The 22,921-nt window shown below is 37.7% G+C and overlaps 1 protein-coding gene across 6 annotated transcripts; it reads left to right on the top strand.

Moving 5' to 3' along the window:
- Positions 1-1,475: 1,475 nt before the first annotated feature.
- On the top strand, positions 1,476-22,851 carry LOC111581783 (AP-1 complex subunit sigma-2). 6 transcript variants are annotated; one of them, XM_023290114.3, is made up of 7 exons: positions 1,476-1,574; positions 2,203-2,381; positions 5,226-5,334; positions 5,596-5,733; positions 7,476-7,506; positions 11,744-11,806; positions 12,978-15,960. In XM_023290114.3, exons 2-6 carry the CDS (start codon positions 2,203-2,205, stop codon positions 11,794-11,796), a joined length of 510 nt encoding a protein of 169 aa, XP_023145882.1. In that variant the 5' UTR covers positions 1,476-1,574; the 3' UTR covers positions 11,797-11,806; positions 12,978-15,960. The 6 variants fall into 6 exon arrangements, with proteins under 6 accessions (XP_023145882.1, XP_035813087.1, XP_023145887.1 ...); XM_035957194.2 differs by lacking the exons at positions 7,476-7,506; positions 11,744-11,806; positions 12,978-15,960 and adding exons at positions 9,293-9,379; positions 18,474-22,851; XM_023290119.3 differs by lacking the exons at positions 7,476-7,506; positions 11,744-11,806 and adding an exon at positions 9,293-9,379.
- The last annotated feature ends 70 nt before the right edge of the window (positions 22,852-22,921 follow it).

The following is a 22,921-nucleotide window of genomic DNA, read 5'->3' as shown; positions in this document are numbered from 1 at the left end:
CAACATTACTCAAAAAGGGATCAACAGATTTGAATGAAATTTTCAGGGAAGGTCAGAAATGACACAAGAACCACCTGATTTGATTTTGGCAGTGATGTGGCTTATAGTCTGGATTCACAGATTTGTTAAAGATTTCTGTATCATTGCGAGATAGCAGCATGGTGTCACTGTAACTATGACAACAGTGAACACTACATCAGCTGCCTGCTGACGATCACATGATTGCGATCCTACTACAAATCCACCGCTGCAGATTAATTGGGGCTTATCCATCTGAAATGATACAAGGAACAACTGATTAAATTGTGGAGGTGTTTTTGAGTCCCATCAGTTCCCTATACCCACTACATATTTAGGTCACGTGACTCGGTATCCGCACATAACGTACACATGCATAAGACACGCCTGTGCTCAGTGCAAGGTCATTTTGTTTGTGGATACATCTATATTAAATGGCAATATTCTAAGGTACCATGATTTCTGCCATGATTTTTTTCAGCTGCTGGAAATCATACAACGACTGAGCAGCCTTGGCACACACACAATGACACAATCCACAGTCAGTCAGACCTTATAGATATCATAAGTGGGTACATTCTTGTTTTTCTTTCAGCTAATACTTAGCTTTTGCTGTAAAGGCTTTAAATCTGCTAACATGTTAATTTCGTTTGGTAATGCATTCCAGATGTGACAGTCTGTGATTGAAAAGCCTGTCTGCCCAAATGTAGTTCTGCGGTAAGATACTGGATTATTATTAGTGAAGCATCAGTGTGTCAGCAGCATGTTACTGTTGTAGCTGTTGCTGGTTTGAAATACTTTATATCCGGTTTTACATAAAGGGACAGCAGATAAATCTGAAGGACCGTCACATGATTAATGGGACAGAAGGAAAATTAGATCCACATATACAAATCTATTTTCCTCTTATCTTTGATTTTTGATGAGATATTTGATCATTGGAACATTTATTGGAATGAAATCATGTGAGAAATTTAAAGGGGGGAAAAAAATCACTGGTTGAGCTATTAACAACTCTTGGACATCTGAAATGTGACCTTGGCTACACACTGATTTTTGTAAGAAGTCAAAAAGTCTGACTATTGCTTTTTTAATCTGTAATTATGTGAGTTTTTTAAATGTGTGTTGTATTATTTATTGTATATAAATCTTCATCTTTAATGTAACTTTTATTATTTGTACTCCTGTCTGTTGTCAAAAACTGTGTAAATCACTCGATTGTCTGTTCTTAAGTCAGGTATTTTTCATTCCTGGCTGTGATAAAACTACTTATTTCTCCACTTCTACCTAAACATTAAGTACGGACTCAAACAGTTCCGCCCATGAAGTTTAAAAGGACGGTAGTTTGATTTGATTGCTTCCAAAAGCAGCCAATCATGATTACGTTCCTGAGTTATAAGCGTCGAAAAGGCGGGCACTGTCGAAACCTATCAGCCAATAAGAAACGTCATGAGTCCCCGACTGACCAATCGGAAGGTCGATGTCAACTGTCGGTGTTTCAGGGCGGCGTTGGGTGGCTCATTTCTTCAGAGGGGAAAACAGTGTAATAATTCAAGGTAAGTAGTTTCGAGCTTGTGTAATTTTCTCTTTAATTTAACATACACACACACGTTTGGGCGCATGTTGTGTTTTCAAGAAGCAAACCGGTGGCAGGACGTGCTCATGCTAACAGCTGAATAACGGTGTACTTCCGTCGGGCTGTGTTGATAACGGTGAAGTGGTGTAGCTAACTGAAGAGAACAGGCTTTTAAACAGGGTGTGGAAATGACATTTGTTCCAGTGTTAAAACACGTTATATGTTTTAACTGTTTAACCTGAATTTGTACATGAAGTTAAACAGTGCGCTGTTTGTCTCAAACACATGGCAGCAGCCAGTACACAAACACCAACTCACTGTCCTGTTGTATTCTGTTACAGTATTACGGCAAATGTTGTCCTGTTCATTGATTCTCTAAGTCTCACTGACCTGATTAAACTCAGTTTGTCATGCAGTTCTTGTACCCCACGTGCTGCTGTAATAATCTCCTCAATTTAACTTGTCAGAATCAGAACAACTATACCCAACAATATATAAAAAGTGCTTTTTGATGTTTTTTTCTGTTTCTGCGGATGTCTTTAACCGCCCACTCTGTCCTCTCATCTCTCTCTCTGTTTTTTTTTTTTAACTTCATCTCTTCATTTCAGATGCAGTTCATGCTTCTATTCAGTCGACAAGGCAAGCTCAGGCTTCAGAAGTGGTACGTGCCTTTGTCTGATAAGGAGAAAAAGAAAATCACCAGAGAGTTGGTGCAGACAGTCCTGGCTCGGAAACCCAAAATGTGCAGCTTTCTGGAGTGGAGAGACCTGAAGATTGTGTATAAGAGGTGGGTAGAATTTGGACTTGTTTATGAACAAAGTGTTTTCTGTTTTTCACACTTCCCTGGCCAATTCATAGACACATCATTCATTGGGAACCAGGAGAGAGTGATACCAAAGGGATCGTGGCTGCACTCAGACTACAACAAGAAAGAGCATTAATTTTGCCTCATTATATCCTGTTGCCGTGCCAACGGACAAGCAGGCAGACTATCGGTGAACCCGAGTGACCCAGCGGGGACAGACAAACACAGCACTGGAGCTGTTGATCAGTCACAGATTTTGCAACCAGATGTTTGTTCACTCTCTACAGATAAATAATTTGTGTCTGATTTTTTATTTTCCCCCTGCAACAGTTGAGTGGTCACGTGAAGCGCTTTTCAGACATGGGCTATATAACGTTGCTGCATCATCAGTCTGTCTGTTAAAGTGAGGGCACTCTGTTGTTCAGACATAGGTTACATAGGTTACTGTTGTTGAATAACTATTAGACTAGAATATTTATGATATAAACTCAGGGGAAATACTCCTACAAACAACTGGAAGAAACAAACTGAACTTAAGCTCCTGGTAATGTTTTGTCAAAACTTGGATTACATTTAGTCATGTTAATTTGACCTGTTCCATCTTCAGCGCATTAACATTTTATTTTTTGGGGCATATTTGTGTTTTTAATACATGTAAAATTGTAGCAGGCAACAAAGATGGCTTTTTCACATCCTGCTAAGGCATAAAAGCATCACTTAAAAGTGCTTAGATTGTACTGAAGAGGTCAGAATATGTATCCTTTTCTCTATAGAGAGGAGATGGGAATAATAAGGTGTCAGGTCACATTTGCAGATAGATGGTTGGTACACCCAACTGAGCCACAGGACATCGAGTGGAAATAGTTTTTAATACATCAAAGACAATAACATGGGCTGCTGTTTGATGTGTAGGTTGTTTATAGTGTACAATCACACGTATAGGATATAAAAAGTGAACAGGGACCTGGAAAGATGAGATGTGGAGCGCATTATTAAGGTTTTGATAAGGCGCAGCAACAAAAGGATGTAACATGAAGACATGCTGTATGTTGAAAAGGCACACGGTTGTAGTAAGAGGATTTAATAAGGTGCAGGAACTGATATTTCAACATGCAGCCTGTCTGTCAGAAGAATAGCATGTCAAGGGGTTGATGAATCATTTTGCGACAGAAAATGCAGAAAAATGCCAGTTTTTGTTTACCACAGATTCAAAGTGATTGAGTCAAATCTGCTTGACTGTGACTCCAACAAAATATGATCATGCTTCTATTAAAAGTGACAAAAGCACCACATGCTCACATTTGAATAGCAAATATACTTGAAAAATAATGAATTATTTTCCTGTTTGTTGACTAAGTGATTCTGTTGGCCTTTTGATGAACTGTTGTAGTTCTGGTCCTGCGTAAATGACCAGAGCTTCTTCACCAGATGATAAACTAAAGATGCTGCATCTTATTAAAAGCAGATCCCCATAAAATGTGAAATTTTGCCACTGAATCAGGACTAACACTAAGGCTGGGTGCCTTTGCAACCTAAATTCATGAATCTATATCGTGGTATGTCTAAGAATTAAGGTGATTATTTTCATTGACCATTTTCTCGATTAACTGATTATTACATCTAAAATGTCAAAAAACGGTCGAGCAGTGTTTCCTGAAGTCTCTGGTTGTGTGCTGTTTTTTGCACAACCCAACGATAGTCAGTTTACTTGCATAGAGGAGTAAAGAAATCAGACAATATTGGAATTTAAGATGCTGGAATCTGAGAATTTTGATTTTTTTTGTTTTGTTTTACAAAATTACTCGAATTGATTCATTGTTTTTAAAAATTGTTGACCTTTAATTCTCGTAGTTGACAGCAAGTCCATTACTTGTAGCTCTGGTCCAATTCAGTCTGGGATCAGACAAGAGGCTGCATCTATTATCACTATCTATTTGCTTAGATTTTTTTGCAAATTAAACTTGGAAATTTATTATGTGGCATCAAGTAAGACTTTGAGGTCTCTGTCATGAGAGAAGTCAACATTATGCAAAACATACAACACAGTGATGCATATTATTTTGGGAACCTCCGCTACATGGAATATGACTCTGCTTTAAAAGGTTTGACCTGTTAACTTCCTGTTGCCGTCCATGTTGGTGTGAGTCAGTTGCAGTAGAAGTGCTGCCTCACTTCTATAAACCACAGACAACTGAGCAACTGAACTGAGTCCTTTGTGTTTCCTGAGCTTGGCTGCATCGTGCATTCATTTGCACAAACAGTAAGCAGGGATGGAGTGGATCACAAAACAATCAGGAATTCAAATTAATCAGGCAAACCAGCGACACAAATCCAACAAGCTGCAATTCTGTTAAGGCTGAGACTTGCACCAGAGTTTTCTGTGTGAAATGTGCAGCCCAGTCCACTGTGCCCTGCTGCCTCTCTGCTTGCGAGGGATCAACTGACCAGCTCCTTTATTAGCCAATCATCACATGCTTAAGGAGTGCCTTTGGGATTATCAGGGATAAAGAACCCTGGCAGAATGGGGCTTAACTGATTCAGCCTTCTGCATCCGGCTTCTGGCTTTTAAATGAATACCCTGTACACAGTAAACAGCAATCCTTAATAATAACAGAGAAATGCTCTCTCAGCACCTTTACAGTGAGGTGGGAGACGGTATATCACTTTAAGATCCCGTCTAAGTGATAAAAATGCAGTCAGCTCCTCTTACATTTACCTGACACTGCAGTTTTTGCAATGAAAGATGCTTTTTTAAAAGCCTGTTTTTTTGTTTTTAATTATTTGGACTGTTGGGTTGAAATTGATTGGCTTGTCTTTGTGTTACAGATATGCCAGCTTGTACTTCTGCTGTGCCATAGAGGACCAGGACAATGAGCTCATCACCCTGGAGATCATCCACAGATATGTGGAGCTGCTGGATAAATACTTTGGCAGCGTGCGTTGGTCCTGTCTCTTGCCACTCTTAAATGTTCTGCGTCGTTGTTGTGGGTTATGGGTACTTGTTGAGCTTTGGCAGCATCCACACTAATATGTTAACCTTATGCTTGCTAACTTGCACGACAACTGCTTGCATAGAATCACAGAGTTTTCAGACAAAAATAGGGTCCAGAACATCTCCAAAAGTCTCAGTTTTAGGGGATTTAGATTCAAAGTAGCATTAATTCATAATGAGTTTTATTCCATTTTTGTTCAACAGGTGTGTGAGCTGGACATTATCTTCAACTTTGAGAAGGCCTACTTCATTCTGGATGAATTCTTGCTGGGAGGTGAAGCTCAGGAGACGTCCAAAAAGAATGTACTGAAGGCCATCGAGCAGGCCGACCTGCTACAGGAGGTAAGACATTTAATAAAAATCACTGTGGATAAGTGAGATTTCATGCTACTAAGTAAGTTTCTTTCTTTTCATTTGTAATCTGCTTTTCTTTTCATTATCAGCAGACATTTCTGATTTTTGAGACCAGAGAGGGGTGTAGTAGAAGTAGAGATGAATCAGTTACTTAGAGTTATATTTCTTAAGATTTCTGTTTTGTTTATTTTTTGTGACAACCTTGGTCACTGGGGATGACATCAAGTATGTTTTAATACTTCTTGTTCACCATTTCCTGCATAGTATGTCTTCTTTATGGTGATACATTAAATTTTACGCTTCAGTTTCTTTGCTTTATTTGAACTGTTTTTTTTGACTATCCTACTTCTCCACTCCACTCAGGGTTTTTTGACAATTGTATAAAAAGAGATGGCTGGAAACACATAAAGTACACGAAAAGTGCTGGATTATGGTCTGTCAGAACTAGTTCTGTCCCACCAGACTGGAAATCAGATGCGCTTAAGGTTTATACCAACGGGGGAGACGGTATTTAAACAACTGCCAAACTGCACACATTTTCAGACGGTCTCTTCAGGAAGACAATGATAGTGCAGCTTTTTGTTGTACACATCAAAAGTGCCAAATATAGCAGAGCAGCAAATGAAAAAGAGCTCTAACGAGAAGTAGAACACCCAGCTCTACTCACCTCTGCAGGCCTACTAAGGCACGAAGTCAGAAAGTTTCAGATAATGGGAGACACAGACACAGACACCCCCCCCCCCCCCCCCCCAAAAAAAAAAGCCAAATTAAATTAGCCATCATTTAATGTTGGAAAAAAATAAAAAGGGAAAACTTCCAAGTGGGATAAATACTTTCTTAGGCTCCGTATATCAAATAGTTAAAGGAAAAAATACTTAAAGTATACATAAATTAGATTCCCCCTCAGAACGTAACACCATCTTTGGCATGATATTTTCCATTTGACCCAAGGTTCATAAATGTGTTAAGCAGTTATCAGAGCAGTAGTGTAAGTTACTGACTGTGCTTCTCAGAGTGACGTGTGCTGAATCTTACTGTATTTAATTCCACATAAGGAGCAATGCTCAAATTAAGTCATAAATGTTTTACAGTCACTCGAAGAAAGGTGGACCTTGCTACCCTTAACTGTGACTAGGGTTATTTTAGCTTGTACAGGGAGTGTTGAGGTAAATTGTTGTAGCGTGCAGGGTGTGTTCCTGCGTAGAGGAATTTTTGACCCCAGTGAGATTTTTAAGCAGCAAGTTTTGTTATTTGGGTATTCATTTACTCAAGAATAATACACATTTTTGTTGATTAAATGGTCAGAACAACAGGAAAATGCATAGATTTCTGTCTGAAGATCATGGTTACTGTCGTGCTTCAAAGGTTCATTCTGAGCCAGGAATGAACCTGCTCTGCTGTATTGCCTTACATCTCTGTGAAGCAAAGAGGGGGTTGACTTGGGACTTCTTGTTCTACATGGTCTCTCTTTCTCACACATTTTCTCACACTGGTCAGTGTCGGATTCCTGATGACCACGTCTGTCTTTAATTTTCAGCTCATGCTGCATGAGTACAGTACTGGGATGATTTGTGCAGCTTCATTTTTGCAAATCCGTATATTTCTTGTGATTTTCTTTTCACTGTGCTTAAAGAGTCTTGCATTTAGATTTGCTTGATCTTACCCTTGATTTTCAGCTGACACATCTCTCTCTCTTTGCCTGTGTATTTCTTTACTGTTGTGATCTGCAGAATATAGACTTTCAGATGCGCCTGTTTGCAGGTACAGTTGGTGAAATAAACCTTGCTGTAGTTGTAGATCAGTAGCCTTAGATGGACTGTAGATTCTCCAACGTAATGCAAACACCTGCAGAAACAACATACCAGCAACAGAAATATTTCAAGTGTTGGGAGCTCACGGTGAATATTAAAGTTGCTGGTGTGTTTTTTCTGCATCAAATCAACCTTGATTTGTTACTGTGACTGTAATCGTAAGCACTAACCTGTAAATCTTCATCAGCGGCATATTTACATAAAGTAGCTTGATTCTAGAGGTAAAGCCTAACATGCAGTAGTTTGCATTAGCAGAGAATATTTACTTTTTAATATCATCCAAATACACATGTGGTAAAGATCTAAGAGTATTATGTAAGAGTAATTCTGTGCTCTGTGATTTCACACTTTCTTCAGACCTGGTTTTATGGTCGCAAGTGAGCAGAGTTCAGGTTGCAGCCCAGAAACAAAGCTTCATTGTCTGCACTGCTGAGACCACACGGACACAAGTGTTCTAGAGAAGCATTTCATTTAGAGGGAGCATAATGACAGCAGCTAAACCACAGTGTCCCAGCAAGTATAATTTTGATTCTAAGTACAGTAAGCAGAGCACTAACTAACCCTGATCACACTGGTTCACTTGTCATTTCAGTTCATTAATGTCATACATCAAAACTAAAAGCGTAAACATGTCACATACCTTAACCTTGCAGTCATGGAATTAATGTGAAACGTAACAGCAGAGAATGAATGTGATTATATTAAATCTCTGTAGGGAATGAAAAACAAACTGTCAAAATAATTTGTCAGTATGAGCTTGTAAGAGCAGTTGTTATTGTTGAATATACATGAAATCAGTAAAATGCACACTGTGTTTGGTGTTACAAAGGGGTCTAGTATAATGTAGATCTAATCGGGCAGGCAGGCAGTGGGCTGATGGGTTTTACTGGATTTGTTTGCTCAAAATTTAGTCAGTTAGAGCATCAAAAGGCCACAGCTAATGAGTTCAGAGAAGGGAAACCAGGTCACTGCTGACAGCCCATTAACATCCACTGGAGGAAAGTGATGTGAACTGTAGAGAACAGCCAGCACTGGATATCTTTGGGACAATTTCTTTATGTAAATTGTCAGAAAAAGACTTCACAAAATGGCTATTAAGTGATTAAAATGTGTATCTTTAACATAATAAAATTAGGGATTAAATATACGAAAGCACTGATATAAATACCCTGCAGAAAATCAGTATTTACTGGAAATATTAGCCTGGCAATTAATTGGTTAATATCTATTGAACTATAAATGTAATATCCTTCTTCTGTCTTACTGTTTGACACGTCTGCTTTCAGGTGAATAAGACATAATTCAGGCAAAACAAAGTTGCACTAAAGTTTGAACCCACTTTAAAGTTTTGCTCATGTTACCATACTTGGAGTATAAATTAGCTCATAGTCGGTAATGATGTGTGGCCCATCACCATTAGCTGTGAGGCAGCAGCTGCCCAGCCAAGTCCATAATCCCCAAGGACAAACTGTGAAGCTGTTCAATGATTTACGGTCAGCAGCACCATCAGGTAGCCACACTGTAGAGAACATGTTGTACTGTGATCCTAAAAGGCTTATGGTAAGTTCTTAATATGGGGTTTTCCTTGTAAGTGCATAAATACAGTAGTTGTTTACAATCATTCAGTTGATTTTCCCACTTTGGAAAGAAGTGGAGTCGAAAACATCAAGAGTGCCAATTCACCCTGAGAGGCAGAGACAAAGATTTCTCTGATTGGCTCAATTCTGTATTTATAGAGCCAGAGTGAAGACTGGGGAAGTTTGCCAAATGAGGAGCTCTTGTAAAGGGCCTTGAGTCCATCCATGCTACCATCCAGGCTTTTGGTAACTACTAGACTGGTGCAGTCAGTCAGTCAGCATGGGTTTTACAGTTCTGCGTGCTGTGAACTTCTACTTGCATGTTTTTCTCCCTCTTAACTCTGAGTGAAACATACATGACACAGACGTGAGGGTTATAACAGGCATGAACTCAAACTCGAATGTTTCAGACGTGTGTGAATACGCTCAGTTTCACTAACAGGCAGCATAACCCAACACTGATCTGGTCAAAGCTGTTGATGATCCTAAATTTTGATATTTTTTAAGTTACTGCATAAAATCAGAATTGATTATGTCATTTTCATTGATGTAACTTCCATTTAAAAAAAAAGATTTACACTCAGTTTGAATTTTGAATAGTAATTTGAAGTGAAAGAGCTGTGCTGCCTGTGTGAAGACTACCCTGATGTTTTACTAACAGCACTGAATGAAACTGCTCAGAATAATGGATTCTAAACACTAACAATAACAATATATATATATGTGTGTGTGTGTAAAAGAGTATTTTACATTTATGTATACTAATATTGATTCTTTAGACTTTTACGGCTCAACATTTCCATTTTGTACATCTTCTAATTAATGCAGAGAAAGGATGAGGTGGTGTTGCTCAGTAAACCCCGTGTAAAGACCAAAACCAACAAAGCTGACTTTCATCACGCATCTGTGGCTCTCAGATCAAGTTCCATTTGTGCCAACTGAAATTGTAATTCTTTATAACAGGCCATAAATATATAGTTTCTTTTTTAAGAATAGAATTTCTAGCAAATGTTACTCAATCTATAATAAACAGAGCAACTGCTGGAGACTATTTTTAGTTGGAATTAATACTCATTTGATGTGCTAGAGATTATATGGGGTAGCAGAATGGTGTATGTGGGGTCGGCTTAAAACACATCACAGGGTGTGTGTTCATGGTAGTAAAAGAATGCATTCCTAGTGCAACATTGTGGCTCCTTGATGTGTGTCGTTTTGGCACAGAGGAATCAGGTGTACCAGGCTTCGACTACACTGACCATAAAGACTGCCATTAACGATTATTCTCATTGTCACTTATTTTAAATAATTCTGTTTGAAAATCTTAGGCTGGAGATTTTGATGTGCCTTTCTGGTTTTCATTTTAATGTGACCAGTAAAGTATAGTTTTCAACAAAGTTTATCTGATGAATGAACCAAGTCTTTTTTTTTTTTTTTTTTTTTGGAAATGGAAATGATGCCATCTTAGTTTCTAATAACTACGGCTACAAGTAAGAAGTGTTTCATTGTCAAATAATCTGTTGATGTTATATAATTTTATTTAGATTAATCAATTAGTTGTTTGGTCCGTGAACACATGCCTTTTGTCCACAACCCAAAGATTCTCTGTTTACTGTATAGAGGATGAAAGAAACCAGAAAATATTCAAATTTAAGCAGCTGAAATCAGAGAAATATCAACTTTTTTTAAATTACTCATACCAACTAATCAATTATCACAATAATTATTTTAAGATATTTCAAGTAATCCATTAATCGTCACAGTTGTACCAATAATATCCATTAGTTGGATCAGTTTATTGTTTCTTTTGGTCTTTTCATGGATTAATAATAAACATAAAGATTATAAACGGCCAGAAAACAAGCATTGTTTATGGGCCAAAGGAAAGTGCTCATTATTAATTAGTTATTACTGTGTTGCCTGTTCCCATTGTGATTATTTTATAATCAGGACAGCAATCAGATGAAATTCAAAAATGCTTCTTGGGTTTGAGTCACACAGGGAGAAACAATTTAGTTAACAAACTCCTTGACAGTGTAATTTAGTAATCAGGCTGCTCAGCTGGAACTTTTAAAAACACCCCAGTGTAATGTTGGTGCAGAAGATGATAAAAAAGAAAGAAAATTCACTGATAATCTCAAAATGTAAACATAATGTGCACATAGGTTAGTGGATACAAATAGCTGCAGGGTAAAACGATGCAGGGGCTCGTTTGGAATTAGGACCACAGTGCAGTAATTAAGTGGAAAACATACCACAGGGGATTTGGTGGGAGCTATTTTAATAAGCCTTTAATGAAATATTTTTCAGGAGCTGGCCATTACTTTGGTGCCAGCAAGCAGATCTTCTTTTGGAATAATGATGCCTCAGAAGATTTCAGCTCAGCTCAGCTCTTCACGGGAGACATCAGAGATAAATTGAGTAGAGACGTCCCCGTGAAAAGGGCCCAGTTATTGTGGTGGTGCACCGTTAATCTCCTGCTCCCTCAGCTCTTGCAATAGATGTGTAGCGTCGTAGGTTTCTGAGACACTTAGACTCAATCCAAAGTGGCCAGCAGTGCATTATTCTGTTTGTCTTTGTCCTTTATGAAAAAAAATAATGTTTGCCTCACAGGTGTGATGGTCCCAAATATGGCCTCTGAGTCCTCTGGTCTTTTCCAGAATTAGGCCTGCGAAGGTGAATACTTTGTGTCTGTGGATTTAGAGCCCTCTAGTCTTACTGTGTTTATCAGTCTGTGTGTAGCACAGTTCCTGCTGGTTGAAACGGTCCTCCTGGTCTCGTTCATGGTCTCCTGTTAATAGTACAGCTGACAATACGTGTTTGTATCGGAAACCAAAGTCTGTCTCAGTGTGTCTTTGTTCTCCATTTGTGTGTTAACGTCTCGTTGGCTCTGTCCACTACCAAGTTGTTTATGTGATTGCAGTTTAGGTTAAACACACTGTTTAAACTGTTTAAAAGCGTTTATACTCACAAAATGAACATTTCACGTGGGGTATTTTGCTATTTTTTCCCTCACTAACCGTGTTTCTACAATGTATATTTTGAAGTATTGCATTAGAAAAAGTTACCTGAAATGGAAAAAATATTAAAAATGTGCCTAATTTTGCAAAAAATCTTTATCACTTTATTGAAAAAGAGTTCATGTGCATAACATAAGATAGAAACACCTTTTTTGAATGCATTCTGATGTAGTGAATATTTATTACACATGACTGATCAACTATTTCTACCTCTTTCATTGCGTTCATAGCTGTAGAGCTTAAAATAGGAGAAATACCAGCTGACATGAAAGAGTAATTGCAACTTGCCCAATTAAAAACAATTCCTGAAGGCTTATCTCCATTTTTCTTTCATAAATGGCCAAAGCTTTGTTTGTTTCCTCTGCATCATCGAGGTTTTGTAGCTGGTTTTGTTGTAGGGCTTCATCTACTAGTTTGCGTTTTAAAATTGCAAAATTTCAAAAGTTTGCTTAAAATTTGTTTGACAACTGTATGGAAACACGGTTACTGAGGTAAGTCAGACATGTGGGCACCTTTTCTAAATTAAGATAAGCTTACTGTTCAGGCTATCTATTTCCAGTCTTTAAATGAAGCTAAGCCAAACATAAAAGTGTAATCTGTCTTTTTACTTAACCCCAGATTAACGTGAATAAGCAAACATTTGCCAGACTATTCCTTTAGTAGAAAAAGAGGAAGCAGGGGTGACAGTAGTTTGTGTTTGAAAGAAAGCCTCTTGCCAGCTGCTCTGTCTCCTGCATGTCCTGTGGGTGAACTGTGTGTGAATGAGGAGGCTGTTTCGACTCAGAGCCGTCTTGTTTTCTAAGCTGTGTGCATTTCTCTCCCCTCAGCCCCGTCATGAGTACTTTAATGTGCCTGTGTACTGATTGGCTGCCATCGCTGCTGCTGCTGCTGCTGCTGCTGCTGCTGCTGCTGCTGCTGCTGCTAGCCACCCTGCATGCTGAGCTCCTCAGTGCCTGGCACCTTTCTTTCTGTCCTCCGAGCACCTGACATTGCCATTGGTTGGATGATGTAACAGTATTTTCAACATGACAGTCATGATATACACTATTCACAATATCAACAGTAAATCTAAAGCTACCACAAATGAAAGTAAATAATGACGATTAGGCTGGATTAGACATTGTTCCAGTAGCAGTCAATCTTCTGCTACTTTGGAATGAAAATGTAACTTTTCAACATCACCAATGTGTTTATTGAGTCACTACATGTTTTGTGGTGATATATTGTTACATGCCTGTCATTGAGCCACTGAACATTTGAACATCTCTCTATTATTATCACTGTAATGCTGCAACTTTGCATCATGTGCTATCAAGACCCAAAAGTAAAACAAAAAGGAAAAAGACCCATATAGTTTAAATTCAAGAGCCACTTATTCTTTCTCTTGGCCTTTGTCTCGTAGTTTAAGGCTCAGTAAGAAATCTAGTAGGTGGAATGTCAGCTCAGAATTGCTTACTCTGTTTGAGAATTTTTTCAAAGTCAAAAGTGAAACTTGATGTTTGAAATTTGTGGTTTAATGAAAATCTGCACACTGTTGGATCAGTATGACAAATGATTGAAACCCGAGTTCATAGGTCTCATCATTATTTCTTCATGATCGATGTTCACGATATCCTCCCCCTTTTTATGGCCATCTGTGCTATTGCCGCTCAGTATGTGGAGAAAGTCTGCCCCCTGTTGCAGACGTTATAGTACAGATGCACAAGTGTGTCTGACTGTGTTTAAGTTTGCAATATACCTTTAAGGGACAAGTATTTTAAGTTTCAACACAAAATTTTAAAATAAACACCTGAAGGCCAGGTCACAGAATATGATTATGTGAATTCTACTTAAACACAGATACCAGACTCATGACCTTCACACTTAAGTTACTCTCATGCCCAAAAGGTGTTCATCCCATTGGTTTTATCGTTTATGTTTTTATTGGTTGCCTCACGGGTCATGTTTTGTCTGAATTCAATTTATGTCAGCCATGAGTGGGAAGTGATTGCAATAGAAATTGTGTGTTATCTGTTCCTTTATCACATCTATTTTTGATTTTTGTTTGTATCTTTTCACTTTGCATCATATGTATTTGACTTTGAGGTGTTCTCCTTGTGATTTCTAGGAGTTGTTTTGGGTATAAAAATCAAAACAAACCTGTATTCAGACTATAGCACACACTAGAAGACCGAACAGTTTTTAAGTCTCTGTCTACTACTGAGCTGAGATGTTATTTTTAAATCTTTGAAATTATTTATAGTTGTGATTATTTAAATACATAGAATGGAGCCCACTCTCAAGGTAAGTGGTATTAGTAGGATTATGCTAAAGAAGTATTGCACTTTGCACTGATTCACTAAAGCCCCTTTCAGACATCCGCTCTTTTACGTTAATCTGACAGTATCTGAATGTGAGCACCATGCTCACTTTTCTGTTAAAGTGGTGACGGCAATCTTTCTAGGTCGGACCATCGCCTGTATAAGAAAGTCACTTCTTTATTATACAGTCTATGGATTGGACCTTGTCTTGCGTGTCCAGACCATCCTCCACAGTGCTGTGTTAGCACTGGAGAGTGGTTTGGCTGGACATAATTATCACTCTGCAACAGTGGACAAAAGCACTGGGTATTATGTGTACCTCCAAAGGAATCATAATTGTCTTGGGCAGTGCTTAGCCCAGGATGCAGCAATGGTGCCCCTGCAAAATAGTGATGAGGAGATTATTTAGATGAAACATTTGCACACAGGAAGGCGAGCACCATCATTAAAATGGTTAATTCACTGAAAGAAACAAGCAGAGCTGCTTTATTGAATAATCTAAAATCTTGGCAAAACTTACAGGCTGCCAGGAGGTTGTTGTAGTTGTTTCCCATCGCTAAGAGAACTGTCAGATAATGGAAGGGGAGGAGACAGCCACGTAAGAATTGCAATGTAAATGATAGGCTTATACCTAAAGTTTGCATCCCGTGAGTCAGACTAGGTTGAACCCAATAGTATTTACATGTAACCTTCAAAATGGCATAAGTCCAAACTGCATGCAGTCACATTAACAGATAGACATGCAGATAGGATGAGCAATGTGGTTTTGATGGTTAATGATGAGTGAGATCACGCTCTAGATTATATATCATCATAGGGACGCATCCATGCACACTGTAATTAGGGTACTGCCACAAATATTTCTGCTGTGAGACTGTGGTGAAGAACAATCTCTGTAATATGAAGAAGCTTGACATTTTGACTTTAGTAAACAGATTGGACTTAGTCGCTGTCTAACAAATCATTAAACTGTTTAGACTATGGCTCTGTGTGTTGCCATTAGATCGTGACGACCCTGTTCTCCATGGTGATAAATTTGCCTTTGGTTTGGGTTTAGTCTTTTGTTTATCAGTCACACCTTGAACCTTGAAGTCCAATCTTGCAGAGCTATGAAGTATTGCATCCTTGTGGTGGATATGAAGCCGTGAGGAACTTCTAACGTAAAAGTGACCAATGTCTGACTGACAAAATGCTGTCACTTTAACTGTCTGAAGCAGCAATGCTACTTGTCCTGTGTCTGAAAAGGGCTTAAATGTTCTTTTAACTTTCTATAGATGATAATGCACATTTAAAAACACTTAATTAGCCTTAGGAGTTATTTATCTATAATAAAAATTCACACTGATTAAGCACTAAAAATGTTTTATATGATCTGTCATTGTTTATCTGTGTCCTACTAATGAAGACAAATTGCAATATTAGACTATTATAAATAATAAATTGAGTGACACTTTCATCAATGTGTACAGTAGATATTAAATAAATTGTTTTATGATTCTTTGTCAGTGAAGCACGCTGGTGTCTTTCTTTTATGTTACTTGTAGTTCTCTGAGTTTATCGTGTTTCCCTCCATGTTTCACCTTCTGACATCCAAGCTGATATTCAGTAATGTTTTGCAACCGCTTTGTTCTCCTGTGCCAGAAACAGACTGAATTGTGCTAAGCTCCATTTGCTTTGCAGATGTTTAGCCTACATAATAGGTGACAAGGGATTCATCGTTCCAACAAAGTATTCCCCATGAGTGAGAAGTCTATAATTGATGAATAATGCATAGTTGATGTTTCAAGGTCTGGGTTGAACATTTTGCACTGAAAACGAAGTCACTGCGTAGAAGTGTGTTTTTTTCTCAGTAAAAAGCAATATTTCTGTCTCACTGCTCTGATGAAATTCCTCTCTTTACTTTGTGCTGAACCTTGTTTTAGGATGCCAAAGTAAGTGTTTCTCTATTTTTCTGCTACAAACCACCACCTCTAATGATTTCCTGTGTTGTCATCCACAATTAAAGTGACACATTTAGTTATGTACAACCTGCATAGAAAAGTAAATATGCATCAGATAAATGGTAGACCAGCTGCTTGAGCTCTTCTGTCTTTTATCTTGTGTTAATTTTTTTGCAAGTATGTGCACATATTGATATTATAAATGCAGAGTAATGCAACTTTTCCAACCATTTGTGTATCAGATTCTTAAATATTAGCATAGAGAAGTGAATTACAAAGCTGAGTGTTGCTCACTAATGTATTGATTTGATTTAATGTAAAACTATTAGTGCAGCTCCACTGTGGAACTTGTGACAACTAAATATGCTCATGGACTGTATATAAAAATGGATGAACGCATCTATATAATCAACCATATGTTTCCTGAACAGCAGTTTTGAAGCTCAGTGTGACGGCTCCAGCTGTTGCCATCTTGGCAGTGCTCACCCAACTCCCGGCTAATCCAAAAATTAGCAAGAAGGTGGAGGAGTGGAGCTTGAGGCAGAGCATTTAAACATCTCTGGGTCTTCCGTCCCGCAAAACAGCCATGCTTAATTATGCAGAATCTTAAGCCTTAATACAATTTAGTTGTATATAGTTGCCATGAATAGGAAAGTTAGCTGTAGAGGCCCAAACTGTTTTTGTTCCAGGCAGTGAACATGTTTATTTGTGCTGTAAAGTTAGACATTTTAACATGGCTGTCTATGAGACTGACTGGCTTTTAGTGCCAGCCCCATGTGGCCATTTAGGGAACTGCGGTTTTTGCACTTATGAGTTTGCTTCATTTCTGAGCCGCTGCTTGCAGTGTTGTTGTTTTAAAGAGTTGAGCTCCAGTTGTGTTTAAATTTTACAAGGACAGGTGCAAGGCTATATACACTGATGCCGTCAGTTGTTAATACTTTTTCCTTTTACTGAAAGTGTGTACTGAAGCTTCCCTCACAAAATATGTACTATTTCATGTAGTATGCATACAGTTGCAACACACTACATAGACATACTACTGCATTTTAAGCTTTTACTTTTGCAGTCTGTAATGTACTCTTGGTGGCTCAAACTTATTTATACTTGCGGAGATGCCGCTCAGAGAATTGCAGGTCAGAATGGCTAGAGAAGCATGGTGGCTTGCAAGGACATCCGTGTATTTCTTGCATGTTACATTTGACATAGTGTATGGGGACGCAATAAATCTATCTGGTAGTAAAGATATTTGAACACATCCATAGCTTCTGGGTCTAAAAAATAGGAGCCGACGTGGAAGTGACATTAACCTGCATTATTTCTAACAGCCAGCAAAAGGAATCCCATTTGTGTAAAAGCCTACAAGACAGCGACCCTATTTCTTGCTTGATTTATTACATTACTCAAAAAAAATTCTAATGGCTTTAATGGCTAGTTTCAAGTCTCCTTCAAAACAACATATTTACTAAAATATAGACCAATTTAGAGTAAAATAGATGATAAAGCAGAACATCCTTTAGGGCGTGGCTACATGGTGATTGTGACAACTTGCTGTGATACCAAGATGGCCAAAATGTCATTTGAGGCTTCAAAACATTAGTTCACAAACCACTGGCTGCTGTCATAGTCACTACCTCCTTAATTTATGTGCAGCCTATGATTTTGCAGTAACAAAAACAACAAAACAGCACAGTGATGCACTCACAAACACAGAGAAGAAGAAGAGCTAAACAATGACAACTTTAAAATGAATGAAATGGTGGCTTTGCAAATGTTATGATATTTGTCAGGCCTCAAGGATAAATTCGAATTTAGAGGGTGAACTGAACTACAAGTCAACTCTTTCACTTCACGTGTACGAAATTTAATTCGGTGTTAACATCGATAATACGGATCAGTGTTGCTCGTGCACCACCAAACCCAAAAGCACAGATTCAGAATGTGGGGTGTGAACTGAATGGTTGTCATGTCTTTAAAACATCCCAACATTAAAGCAGATAAGTGGGGCTGCCACACTGTTTAATGAGCTGTGTTTGTGTCTCACTGAGCGCTTCACTGGAGCTGAGCTTCTTCTCTCCCTCCGCAGGAAGCAGAGACCCCTCGCAGCGTTCTGGAGGAAATTGGACTGACATAAACATTGTCCTCATCAGCATCCACTCGCCACACACTCCATCATCTGCCAGCTACTGTGCTGTACGTAGCTGATAACCACTCACATTCACCTCTGAGCACGCGCACACACACCACACACACACACACACACACCCCGACATGGTTTTCCTGTTCGCCTGCTGTGGTGGAAAAAAGTTTTGAGACACCCTTAAAATTTTACACAATCTCAAATATTATCAGGAAATATTTGTGGAAAAATTAAATTCTACCAAATAACCAAATACTCAAAATTTCTTATTTTTATGGAACCAGTCAAATTTAAGTTTTTAATGGCTTTTTTAGGATTTGTTTAGTATTATGGCAGTGATTGTACTAAAAGAAATCACACTTTAAGACCTAGGAGTGATTCTTAATGCAATATACATGCAAATGTATGGGGTGTTCGAAAACGTCTTTCCACCACTGTATGTTCCACAGTTCTTTTTTCTACTTTTTTAAAAGACAATGTAGCACTGCTTGTGTATTTCCTGCTGAGTTATTCATTTGTTGACAAACAGAAATGCAGCATAATTAACCCTCCTGTTGTCTTCATTTATGGGCAACAAAAATATTGTTTCCTTGTCTGAAAAAAATCCAAAAATTCCGCAAAAAAATTCCCCAAATTTCTGGAAATTTGCAAAACCTTCTGGAAGAAAATTCCAATAATTCCTTAAAAGTTTCCCTTAAAAATTTTGTTTTTAAAAAATCCCTCAAATTTGACAAGAAAATATTTTCAAAAAATGAGTAAAAATCTTCCAAAAAAAAAATCCTACAAATATCTAAAGTGACTACATATATATCAGTAAAACTTCTAATATTTTCTTAAGAACATTCACAAAAAAATCAACCAAAATCCAGCGAAATTCGCTGGATTTTGGTTGATTTTTTTTGTGAATGTTCTTAAGAAACATTTTTAACATTTCTTTTTTTCCACCAAAAAATGTTCAAAGATTTCCCAAAAATGTTGAAAATGTGGACATCAGAAGTTTCACTGTGAAAATATATATTGTTTTCCCACATTTTCAAACTCTAAAACAGGTCAATTTTGGCCCGCAGGACGACACAAGGGTTAAACTTTATGTTGCTTTCCAGTCTGCACCCAGAAGCTGTACTGAGTGGATTTCTGCTTGATTTTGATTTGACCAAAGCTGATGTGATCACTTTATTCTGTGAAGCAAAGTTCTATATCTCAAATGTGTCATTCTAACCTAGAGAATAGGCTATATTATATCACAAAGGGAAGTCAAAAGTATTACATTAACAGAACCAAAGAGTTGTTTCGTCTCACATGTGTTTCTTTAACACACTGCATCGTGGAACTTTTTTGTCATTTATTATGTACCCACTGTACTTACACTGTAATGCATCACTGCAGTTTAACTTGACGCTGCAGCGGCTTCAAAACTCTAAATGTTTTTTATTTTTTTAAAATGAGGATTCTCTCAGTTTACAGGCCATTACCACTTATATAGTCTGACTGTTTGGTCTATTAGTTTCTAATGGCAGATCCCACTCAATGTTGAATGCCTTAATCACTGATTGATGTCCATATCTGAAAAGAGAGAATATATTAATAATGCATAAGAGAAGCACTTGCATGCCACTGCGATGTAGCAGGTAAATACACTGATATGATTTTATTTATGTGCAAGAATGTTTTTCTTCATGTTTACTACTGTGATTCTCTTTTATTTATTTTATGAAAACATTTCACTTGACAAAAGCTGTAACAAAAAACTGATGTCACTTGAGGGAAATAATCATTATGTAAATACTCAAGCTAGGACACAGGACTATTTAACTTGAAGCTGAAATGATCTATTTTTGGGCTCAAGGTTGCAGAATGGCAGGTGTCAAACATTTTCATCCTGTCAGAATCATGTAGATAGGAACCGTGGGCATAGATTTCAGGGTATAAATCCCCATTGTTCTCCCTGATAAAGACATATCAGAAGCAGAAGACTGTTTAATTAATTTGTGTCTTCTTTCACTTAAATACATTTTGAGCATAAATTGATGCAGTGAAATAACAAATTTAAAATTCCCCTCAAATTCAAATGAAACATGATACAAGCTCTTTGTCTTTTTTAGCTTTGTTTGTGGCCTTGTCCACTTGTACACATATTTTATTTAAAACTGTTTTGTTTTTTTTATGTGTTTTGTCCTTTCATCCACATGAAAACACACATCAAAAGGGAGCTTTTGAAAAACTTCTTTCAGCATTAGGATTTTAGAAATTCTGTTGGCAGTGTTTACATGCAGGAAGGGACTTTCGGATGTTTTGGAGTTTGAGCTACTTTGTTTACAATACAGATTCTGTACGATTTTGTTCAGAGGTGCATGTGGCCAAATTATTGCTGGTACTAACCTTGCTAACGTGACTTTTTAATGTTTACACATAATTGTACAGTTGTTCTTCCAATATATGAGGGAACAGAAGCAGTCTACAAATGTGATCCTCAATGCACCGTTGTTGGACCACTTTTTACAGCCTTCTGATTGGCCACCATGGCTTTAGGTTTACAGGTATAGCGCCACATTGCGCTTGTTCAATGCTCTTTGCAGGGCTTCAGTTGTGCTTGTTGCATTTTCATGTGAACAAAGGTTTTTGTGACATGTACGAGTGGACTGGGCCTAAATCTGCCACAATGCTTAGTTGCATACAAAGTAGGAATACTATATGGTGTTTCAGGGCTGATACCAGAACAGATTAATAATAATCGAGGAGACCAGTATTTAGAATGATATACATTTGCAGTAGAAGTCAAATACCTGGTGTCAAAATTTTAAATAATGCACACTCCAACACAAAACTTTGTTGGAATGCTTTGTTTTTTACGTTTAAAATGTTAAATTATAACAGAACTTTTCAATATTTAGTTTTCATACTTTATAGGATTTTGCCCATGACGCATAACCAGTCAAATAGTGTTCAAGATCACAGACTGGTAACTGCAGATAGAGAGGCGAATACAGCACATTTTTAACTTAATTTATTCTATTTGGAATTGAATTTTTGTTTTAAAGAGATGTTTGAAAAAATGCTTAATATCGCACATGGTAATTGACCTGGCCAGTAATCATTTGATCTTTGTTACAGAGTTCATCACAGTTTGTTCATGAATATCGCTGTTAGAAAATGGGAACAGTGAGAGTAGCAACTATACAGTAAATTTATGGCATTTAAATCAAAACCAAAAGCTAAATAAGGCTAAGATCTACAGAATGTTGAGTTACTCTCAGTTACTCTCTGCTCATATCAAAGCACTGATTATTAGAGCTTTAATCTTACATTTATATGTAATTTAGTTTGATTTGAAAAATTAGAGATGAATAAAATGGGGGGTTTAAACAATTAATCCCAGTTTCCCTCTTTTTCTACACTCTAAGAAACAGTATTAAGTAGCAAATCTATGCTAATCATGCAGAACAATGACCATCTGAGCTTGGGAATTCCCCCATTTTCCACACTGTTTACAGATGTTTTCACTTATTTTATCTGTTTTGATGAAGACTGCTTGAGGGACATCTCCCTACTGCCATGTTGTTTCACCTGTTACAGCTCGACCACTTTACGCAACATTTCATTCACTATAAAACTGGTTGAAAACTGCTCTGTCACAGCCGTTTCACTGTCTATCCCACACTGCTAGTTATTCAGTGGAAAATCGCATAGACTCTCTGGCCTGTGAAGCCACCTGTGACACACTGTACAGCATGTAAACTACCTATTCACTACTGTGACTGGAAAAAAAAGTGACCATAAAATAAAAATAGCAATAGTGTCATGAACCCTTGAAGAGTATTAAGATTTTTTTAATGTCCCAAAACGGTCATTTACAGCCACTAAGGTGAAAAAAAACTTTCCACTTATATACACATTAAATGCCTTGGACACAGGACTGTACAAATAGATAAACTCACATTAAATCTGTATTTTATGTTTTCTTGCACTGTATGTTTGAATGATATTCACATTTTCCATTTTGCAACTTCTTCTATATATCATAACCGTTTTACATGTTGAAGTATTTAAATCTTTTCTATAACTTCAGATGAGCATTTTCATGTATACTTGACTGTGTATAGTTTACTCTATCTCAACAGGTGTGACTGATAGAATCTATTCTATACTGTGTATTTAGTGAATTATACAGTAGCTACAGCATGAGTGCAGCAGAACCTGTGTATTACATTACTGGATTTGTGTTTACTGTTATCAGCATCTGCAATGGACGTAAGAGGAAGGTCGTGTTTTCTTGTTGAGTTCAGCAATAAAGAGCACTCCAGGGGCAGAGAGACTGTCACCAACAGCTTGTTTCCTCTCATTCATTCTGCGCCGGTCAAATAAGGATTCAGCTGAAGAGTTTTACTGGATTAAGA

This window comes from Amphiprion ocellaris, chromosome 2 (genome assembly GCF_022539595.1).
Source record: "Amphiprion ocellaris isolate individual 3 ecotype Okinawa chromosome 2, ASM2253959v1, whole genome shotgun sequence".
In the NCBI taxonomy this organism is placed as follows: domain Eukaryota; kingdom Metazoa; phylum Chordata; class Actinopteri; family Pomacentridae; genus Amphiprion; species Amphiprion ocellaris.
Note: the sequence above shows the minus strand (reverse complement) of the source record. Positions and strands in the feature narration are given on the sequence as shown.